Below are 10000 nucleotides of genomic sequence, written 5' to 3' on the forward strand. Positions count from 1 at the left end.
AGTGAGAGAGTGTGAGTGCACACAAGTAGGGGAGGGGCAGAGGGAGAGGGAGAGAGAGAGAATCCCAAGCACATTCCTTGCTGTCAGCACAGAGCCCAATGCAGGGGTTGAACTCACCAACTGTGAGATCATGACCTGAGTTGAAATCAGGAGTCGGAAGCTTAGCCTACTGAGCCACCCGGGCACCCCCTGGGCATATACTTTTTGATATGGATGCAACCATAGGGTTTTCATTGAATATTGTAGTATGATATTTTTTCTACTTAATATTCTTGTAACCTTGGCTTAAGGAGCATTTTAAGAAATGTTGAATATAGAAAATTCAGGAAATATAGAAAAGCACAAAGGAGAAAATAAAATGTGTATTACCATCACTGTAACTTTTTTGTGTTTTGATATTACTTCTTTTTTTCTTCATATATAGAGATACTGATTTTTTATTAATTGGGATCATATTAAATATCCTATTTAGTAACCTCGTTTTTATTTTATTATTATTTTTTGCCCTGCCCCTCCACCTTTTTTTTTTGTAGTCTGCCTTTTTTTTTTTTTTTAATTTTATTTTTCCCTAATCTCTATACCCAACGTGGGGTTTGAACTCATAACCCTGAGATCTAGCGTCACACGCCTCACTGACTGAACCAGCCTGGTGACCTGCTTTTTGAAAGTTAATATATCATGACATTTTTCCTGTCCATTAATATTTTTTGTAATAATTTCACATTGAATTGCTAAGTAATGTTTTCTTTTCCTGCTCATTCTCCAATTAATGTAACTAATTGTTTCTTTTTGAAAATGTATGTTGTTCCTTTATCATTTATGATCATTTATTGAGGCAACCCTGTTAAAGCTATGCTTTAGTACCACGAGAAAGTGCTTTTTATCTGTCCTTACAGGTTTATTGAACTTTAGGTTGTACAGTAGATCTTTAGCATTTCAGAGTCTGCATTTGAAATCTCAGCTATTTGTGAGTGTGTTCGTAACACTCCTGAAGTTGGCAGCCTGTCGCAAGACTCAGCTCTCACCGTACAGAGACGGGGTGCAATAATTTGAAGATTGATGAATGGAAATGAGGTTGAAAATAACTTCCGAGGATCTTTAGGCATTTATTTTTCACATTACTCTTTCATTCCATATGTCCCTGCTTATGGAAATCTGAGCTTTCTTTAGAAGTAGGAGTTTTCTCCCTCAGAGTTAACCTCTAAGTCATCTGATAGTTTCCTAGGTAACTACTGCATCAACATTTATAGGTCTTCCTTGACTTATGATGGGCTTATGTTCCAATAAACCCACTGTAAATCAAAAATCCATTTAATACACCTGTCCTGTCGAACATCATAGCTTAGTCTCGCCTACCTTAAATGTGCTCAGAACACCTACATTAGCCAGCCTGCTGCTAGGAAAGTAACTGAGGTGGGATTTTGTTTTCACGTTTGAAGGCATGAATTTGGAGAGGTTGGTGGCATGGAAATTCGACTTTCAGTACTTTTAAATAAATCATACTGCTCATTTACTTGCCGAAATATTTTCCTGTTAAAAGTTGTTACACAAAACATTTTGGAGAGGGCTCTAATTTTCAAGAGCAAAACTTCTGTCAGTCATAAATAACTAACAGGTAATTTTTAATAAAGGTTAAAATCATAATGATTATACAAACATAAAAACAAACGCATGTTAAAGATTTTGCTTAACTCATTAATCAGTGAGGGAGCTAGGTGGATGTTATAATAGATTCAAAGGAGAAATCCAAAACAGCACAAATTTATATGGACTTAAGGAACGTTGAAATTAATGTCCAAAGTCAGCAAAACTAACTCCTTACATGAAGGAGAAAAGGTCGTTGAAGCTGCCTACTGAGTTTACATGTCTGTAGACAACAGTTACTTTGCATTGCTATCAGTTACTTATGATTTACAGAGTTGCGATGCAACACTAAAAAAACACTGATTAAAAAATGGTTGGAGGACCTGAATAGATATTTTTCCAAATATCTATTTGCACCCCTATGTTTATTGCAGCATTATTTACAATAGCCAAGATATGGAAGCAGCCTAAGTGTCCACAGATTAATGGGTAAAGAAGATGGTGTATATATGTACTATGGAATATTACTCAGCCATAAAAAGGTTGAGATCTTGCCATTTGCAAACACAGATAGACCTGGAGGGTATAATGTTAAGTGCAATAAATCAGATTGAGAAAGACAAATACCATGATTTCACTTACATGTGGAGTCTAAAAAACAAGTGAATAAACAAAAAAAAATGCAGATTCAGACTCATAAATATAGAAAACAAACTAATGGTTGGCTAGAGGGAAGGGGCATGGGTGAATGGGCAAAATGGGTGAAAGAGAGTGGGAGATACAGGCTTCCACTTAGGGAACAAATAAGTCATGGGCATAAAAGGCACAGCATAGGGAATATAGTTTATAATATCATAATAGCATTGTATGGTGACAGATGGTAGCTACACTCGTGAGCAGTTAGCATAACTATAGAGAAGTTGAATCACAGTGTTGTATACCTGAAACTAATGTAACATTGTGTGTTGACTATACTCAAATTAAAAAAGAAAACACAAAGGGCCTGGGTGGTTCAGTCGGTTAAGCATCCGACTTAGTCTTAGGTCATGATCTCGTGGTTTGTGGGTTTGAGCCCCACATCCGGCTCTTTGGTGACAGCTTGGAGCTTGGAGCCTGCTTCGGATTGTGTTTCCCTCTCTCTGTGCCCCTCCCCTGCTTGCGTGCATGCACTCGTTCTCTCTCTCTCTCTCTCTCTCTCTCTCTCTCTCTCTCCCTCCCTCCTCTCTCTCTCAGAAATAAAATAAACATTGAAAAAAAAAACTAAAAAAGAAAACACAATGTGCAGAGTTGCAAGACAGTTCCTATAGAATCAAAAGCAATCTGAAGGAGTCTCTTCTACAGTCTAGATGATAATCAGCTTTCCACTGAAGCACATGTTTCCCCCTGCATAATCAAACTGAAACATAATAACTTTCCCTGTCCTACAAATCAAGGTAGTTCCCACCCTTGTGGTCTTTGTGAGGGCTATCAGCCTTATTTGTTGATTTATTCCATCCTCATGACATTTTCACGAAGGTGGTGGTATTCCCATTTTACAGATAAGAAAGGCTTTAGAAGGTTTCAGAAGGGTTAGAATCCCAGTCTTTCTTTCTCCAAAGGGCACACACACACACACACACACACACACACACACACACACACCGGCAACAACTTCTAATAGTAAAAGCTATTGAAATGCTATGTATTTTTTTCTTGATCCTTAGGTCAACATCAGTGAAGGTGGATCTCAAGTGTGGCCTAGAAGAATGTTCAGTGGCACTGAACTTATTTCTGAGTAACAAATTCACGGATGCCTTAGAGTTGCTTCGACCATGGTAATTAACTTAATTTCTTTTAGATAAAATACATTTTTACAGACGTTTCTGATGAGTTTTTGACATATCGCTTGTCAGTCAGCATATCTGCATTGCCGCCTGAATATTTCTAAGCTAATTTGGTTGAGACGCCTTACTTTTGGTCAGTTTTAATATCCAGTTAAAAAAAAATCTGTTTTTTTTTCCAAATTTAATCAGTAGAAAGTTTCTGATTCTCATATTTTAATTTCTGTATGTGTTCAAATATTGTCGTCTCATATAGTTTTGTGGAGTTTCATTTTGCTCTTTCCAGTGAGATACTTTAATGGATATGCCTCTAAAGCTTAAACACCTTTGACAGAAGTTCCCTTTGAAATGGGGATGGGAAGAATTAGAATATACTAATCTCAAATGTTAAAAACTTTTCTTTAAAAGAAATTTAAGATAATAAAAAAATGTTATTGGGACTCCCTATTTATGTGATAAATAAGTTAAGCAGTTTAATTTCAGTTGATAATACCTGTTAATTGTTCAAATGTGGCAGCAAAACCTGTGCTTAGCCCGTTTACTAGGTGTCACCTTGAGCACTGTCCCCAACTCCGCAGTGTGACTGTAGCTGGACAGGAGTAATCATACCTTGTGCCTTCAAACGCAACACTTAACATGGACGAAACTTAGACCTTCTAATAACAGTTTTCTAGAAGGTTGCTCGGGTACAACAGCGGAAATCTCCTTTCTTTGGTCGGTAGAGTACTGTGATTCTGATCATGGACTTTCAGTCCTCCTACGCTCATTATGGTGAGTGTTGCATAATGTATAGAATTGCCGAATCGCTTTATTGCACACCTAAAACTAAAATGACATTGTATGTCACTACCTACTTCAATAAAGAAAATGAAATTACCTCCCGAGAAGCTGGTGTGGTAGTTCTATTAAGATGTAGAAGAGCTGTGATCACATAGTATTTCAGGGGTTAGGACCAGAGGATAAGAGATGCTACAGCCCGAGAAAATGGCCCAGTGTTGTCTCCAACACTGTCCACCCTGCCTGTCTCCTGCCTTGTTTCCCTCTGTCCTTCCCAGACCCTCAGACTTCTTTCTCTGTCCATCTTCTGTCTCTGCTTCCTGGTCTTCCTCCTCTTTGCCTGCCTACCTTTTCCTGTTTGTCTGTCTTCTCTCAGCCTGCCTGCCTGTCTCCTTCACTTTTTATTCACACAAGACCCCACTCTCCTCTGCCTCAGACACCCCAGCTGGTGGTAACATGGAATGACAAGAAGTGATTGAGTGTTTTATTTAGTCAAGATTCTCTCATCTTGATGCATGTTTCACTGTTAAACATAGGTTTTCCCACTTGCATACTTTTTTTTTTTCCCTCTTGGAGCTTTTGGTTTAAAATGCGAGGTTTAAGACCACAATGAATGATTAACTTTGGGCTGCTGTTACTCTTTGTGGTCTTTTGAACAGCCAGTGACCTTGCTATTCAGGACAAACTGCAAATTACCGAAGGATGTTTAGAGTATTTCCATGAGGGAAAAGAAGAATGTGGCTTGTGTTTATTTTGCATAGCAGCGGGCTGTGGTGGGTTATATTTGAATTAAAAACAAAACTGCGCATTAATATTTCAAGTCTTGTAAATAACTAATTGAGTGTTGTAAATAACACGATGAGAAGTTTTGAGAAAAGAGATGGTAAGGTTTTCACAGTCTGAGAGTCTGGGATGTGTCATACCTTAAGACTAATTAATGCCCGTAAGAGTCTAAGCAGTTCTTCCTGATAATTTAGTAATTTGAATTATCAAGAACTTTATTCAGGAACTGTGGATAATGGGATTAGATTACATACGAAGTCTGGAATGTACTTTCGTCTGGGCCCTTTGTGGCCAACCTAATTTATTGCAAAAGTCTTGCTTCCCTTTGGCCTCCAGCTGGGAGTGGAGATGAACCGGTTTTAAAAATGGGTCTTTATCTTTCAAAAAATATATCAGAATCTCTCTGTCACAAAATACATTTCCAGTGGCCTGTATTTTAGTACTTCTATCAGCACTAAAGATAGGAAGTAGATTCCCGGTGTTTGGGAAAAATTGATTTGCTTTGAAATGTTTTCTACTAAAAGAGTCCGCAGGCTGCCCCCTTGTGCTGAAATGGGGAAAAACAATTGTCAGCTTCTGCTTCAACCTGGAACATTCAGTGCTGCCTGGGTGGCCGTAATTTGGAAAGTCCTTGATACTTGAGTTTTTTTTTTTTTGGGGGGGGGACGTGTCTTTCACAGTCTATATTATTTCAGTGATTATGGTTAAGGAGTAAAATTTATCGCTATACAAGTCATGATATGTTTTTACTAGGATTTCTTCTGGTCAGTATCAGACAAGACCTGAATGCTCTTAAACTGCATTGAAACGTATTAATTCCTTTTTTTTTTTTTTTTTTTTTTTTTTTTTTTTTTGCCCCCCAGGGCTAAGGAGAGTATGTACCATGCCTTGGGCTACAGTACTATTGTGGTGTTGCAGGCCGTCCTGACCTTCGAGCAACAGGACATCCAAAATGGCATTTCTGCCATGAAGGATGCATTACAGACCTGCCAAAAGTATGAACTGAGTAATTAAATACTTGAGGTGCAACTACAAACCTTTATGTCTGTGTGACAGAGTGAGCGTGGTTTGCCTGATGGAAAGCTCTGTTTGAAGTTGGCCACAATTGTAGTAAGGGACTTGTACTTCCAAGCCTCCTGGCCTCACATAGTTGTGTCTAATAGAGTTGAAAGTTCCTGTTGGGAATTATAGAAGATTCTTGTTTGGCCAAGCAGTTGGCATCTGTGCCTCCACGTGTTTTTCCCTCCCCCCCCCCCCCCTTTTTTTTCCCATTGGTAACTTCAGTCACAGCAAGCATCTCCCAAGGGTCTCCGTGGCGCAGATGAATTCAGCTCCTGCCTGCCAAGCCAGGCCAAGCAAGGAACTCTCTTTTTTTATATGGGCGGATGCTGCCTGTTTGGAAGGGAGAGTTTTATTTGTCTAAAAGGACATATCTGGACACTTCTGGTTGGTGAAAATTAGATGGATTTTCAGTTTTATTTTAATCTTTGCTCTGTGTGTATAGCAAGACCCCAGCAACAGCTGTTAACCAGCACTGGTGACACTTAATGTGAAACTATATCCTCATGGAATTATGTTGCAACCCTGCAAATGAAGAGTTTCCCAATATCACACTCTAAGTCGATTCTTAACCTGTGGGTGCCTCTTACCAGAGAAATACTGATTTCAGCATCGTGCAGGTGCTTGGCAGGGCTAGTGTTCATTGTGTTGTGTGAGTTTGTCCACTCACGTGTCCAGTGAGTGTGGATGGAGTGCCCACAGGAGATCGGCTCAGGGCTGGGTGCCGGGTACACAGTGTTGAAAAGGGTGCTCTCTGCCCTTTAGCGTTTAGAGTTTGAGGTTTGCAGTTCCTCCTTGGTAACTCTTTGGTATGACTGAGACTGAAATGAATGTCCAATGAAAGTGAACTCGGCCTGATTTATTATTATTTTTTCTTTCTATTTCCCACCGCCCTTCTACTTTTTCTCCACAGATACAGGAAAAAATGCACAGTTGTGGAATCGTTCTCAAGTCTTCTTTCTAGGGGCTCATTGGAGCAGCTGACTGAAGGTGAGACTCATTTAAAAGATTAATGTTTCCCTGTCTTGGGAAGGTTAAAACGTGATCATACTCCTAAAATTCAATACTTAAGCATATAATGTAAAGTAAATGGAGTATCTTTTTCTCTTTCCCACCATAACTCACCCTGCAGGAGTGACCACTGTTAATAGTTGGGTTAATGGCTCAAGATTACCCACCTAGCGGAGCGAGGTTCCATCTGCCTTTCTGCAAGCCACAGCTCTTTCCGTTGTACCTCACACATTTTCTTGTAGGCTTGTAGTAAAGGGAACAGAGTGTTCATGTATGGCTGAGAGAGACATCTTGAAAATAGATGGGGCTGCGTTCTTACCTTTTTATAATGTCTTTGACATGACACTTTAGAAAATCTGGAATAAGGTAGGAGGTTACTTCTTCCTAATTATTAAAAAAATAAAACAAACGAGAAGATGCTACTATACACCTGTTAGAATGTCCATAATCTGAAACATCAAAAACACCATGGTTGATGAGAATGCAAAATTGTATAGCTACTTTAGGGGAGACAGTTTGGCAATTTCTTACAAAACTATACATGCTTTGTTTGGCCTTAGAAACCAGTAATCAGTCTCCTCAATATTTACACAACGGAGCTGAAGACTTAGGACCAGCACAAAAATCTGCACGTAGATGTTTACAGCAGCTTTATTTGTAATTTGCCAAAACTTGTCAGCAACCAAGATGTCTTTCAGTAGGTGAATGGCTAAATAAACTGTGGCGCATGTAGACAAATGGACGATTAATTAGTGCTAAAAAGAAATGAGCTATCAAGCCACAGAAAGACATAGAGCAACTTTAAATGCGTATTACTAAGTGAAAGACGCCAATCTGAAAGGGCTACGTGCTGGATGATTGCAAGCATATGACATTCTAGAAAAGGCAAAACTGCAGAGACAGTGAAAAGATCAGTGGTTGCCTGGGGATGGGGTGTAGGGATGAGTAGGTGGATGGAGCACAGAGGATTTTTAGGGTAGTGAAAAGACTTTGTATGATATCATGATGATGGATACGTGTCTTTATACATTTGTCCAAACCCATAGAATGTACAACACCAAGAATGAGCTCTAATGTAAACTGTGGACTTTGGGTAATTATGATGTGTGAATGGAGGTTCATCAATCGTACCACTCTGGTGGGGGATGTCGATAACGGGGGAGGTAATGGATGCATGGGGCAAGGGATACATGAGAAATTTCTGTACCTTCCCTTCAGTTTTTCTATGAATCTAACACTGCTTTAAAGAATAAAGTCTTAATTAGAAAATAATAAAAATAAATGAGCTTGTGACTCATAAATATAGCATATTCTGAAAAACAGGTTAATTTAGACTTTTACATCCAAAGCCATGCTTAATTAACATTTTAATGCAGGCTGAAGATACTTCCTTCAGTAGACTAAGGAGTTTATGATTCAGAGATGTTCTGGTAAGGTACCTACTCATAAATGCCAAATGGCTAATTTTGAGAACTGAGGAATATAAATCAAACAGAGTGAAGGAACAAGACTTTTATAAATTAAGTTGCATTTTATTCCTAATGAGTTTGGCTGTCACTGCAACCCAAACAGACTTTGTGTTCAAGGAGGCATGTCAAAACATTGTAGCTTTAGTATGTGATTTGTTTTTCCTCTTGGTAATTTTCATTTACATCCTTCAGTGGCTGGTTGTCTGCAGGAGTCAGTATATTTAATTAAACTTTTCGTGGGTTTAACATGGAACACACCCATTCTTCTCTCGTGCCTGGCGTATTGCCCTGAATGTTTTTCAGATTTCCTTTGAAAATAGATATGTATATGCAGTACTTAGGATGGGAAAGGGATTTAACATGAAGGATACTTCCGTATAGTCTACAGAGTTCAAATTTTCTTGACCTTTCAGCTCTGTCTTCTCATTATGTCCTTGAGCTGCTCTTAGATTTCTCCATTTTTAACTTAACCCTGATACGTCTAATCCTTTGGATGCTCATACCTCTGCACGGACTCAGCGTTGCCTACTGAATCAAGCCCAGCCTCTGACGCTTAAGGTTGTCCATAATTCAGCCCCGACTTACCTTTCCGGACTCATTTCACACTCCTGCCTTTACACACCTTGTGCTCTCACAGGGCCTTCCCCGCACATGCCCAGGCCAGCAATCTGGGGTACTGAGTAGGCTTTCAAAGTGGGAAATTCCAAACTGTTCCCACTTTGTTACAAATGTACATAGAAAGAAGAGGAAATTCAGGTGACTGTAAAAATCGAAGACTGCTTTTATTCCTCTGAACGCTGAGTAAATCCAGAGGGCCAAGGGTAGTAATCGTAGCGAAAGTAGCAAACAAAAATGGAGCGCTTACTCTGAATAGTGAGCTCTGCTTGCAGCACCTCACTTGATTCTTCAGCTGTGAAGTAGAGACATTATGAGCTGGACTTTATAAATGAGGTAACGGACCGGGCGGTGGGCGGGATGACCAGCAGAGAGAGGAGGGATGACCCGAGGGACAGGTGAGCTGACCGGAGATGAGGAGGGATGACCAGCAGGGAGAGGAGGGATGACCGTCAGGGAGAGGAGGGATACCTAGTACACGGCAGAACCTTTCCCCTAGCCCAGGCTGTTAAATACGCCAAGCTCGTTTCCTTAAGTAAAATGCCAATTTGCGTCCCATGGATAAAACAGGAAGCTGCTGATTTTGTTTACCCAAAAACGCAAAGGTTTCTCTCCTACCCTAATCTCTGCAAGTACAAGGTATTGTTTAGGAAGATGGGCTATGTGTTTTGGGGCACTCCATCTGTCCCTGGGATATACATAGCTTTACACCGTCCTTTTTGTGAGTGCCTTGTTCCTGTGCTAGATCTCTCCATGATCAAAATAGCCTGACGTGGTGCTGATGCTGACTCTTTTTATATCACGTCATGACTTGGCACTCAGGGCCGTACTTTTTTGCAGAACTCCAGAGAATTGCGCTCTCTCTTTAAGGTAATAATGTAT

At 39.8% G+C, this 10000-nt stretch overlaps 1 protein-coding gene across 5 annotated transcripts in view; it reads left to right on the forward strand.

Moving 5' to 3' along the window:
• The window catches only part of TTC39B (tetratricopeptide repeat domain 39B), a 143124-nt gene that overhangs the window by 68962 nt on the left and 64162 nt on the right, over positions 1 to 10000 (forward strand). For all 5 annotated transcript variants that reach the window (XR_007146330.1, XM_047830174.1, XM_047830176.1 and 2 more), the window contains 3 exons: positions 3288 to 3398; positions 5828 to 5959; positions 6937 to 7013. Coding sequence is in view for 4 of the 5 variants with exons in the window: in XM_047830174.1 (XP_047686130.1) it covers positions 3288 to 3398; positions 5828 to 5959; positions 6937 to 7013 (320 nt within the window). In the remaining variant the exon portion in view is untranslated. The remainder of the gene's footprint in view (positions 1 to 3287; positions 3399 to 5827; positions 5960 to 6936; positions 7014 to 10000) is intronic.

The sequence above is a fragment of the Prionailurus viverrinus genome, chromosome D4, assembly GCF_022837055.1.
Source record: "Prionailurus viverrinus isolate Anna chromosome D4, UM_Priviv_1.0, whole genome shotgun sequence".
Classification (NCBI taxonomy): Eukaryota; Metazoa; Chordata; class Mammalia; order Carnivora; family Felidae; genus Prionailurus; species Prionailurus viverrinus.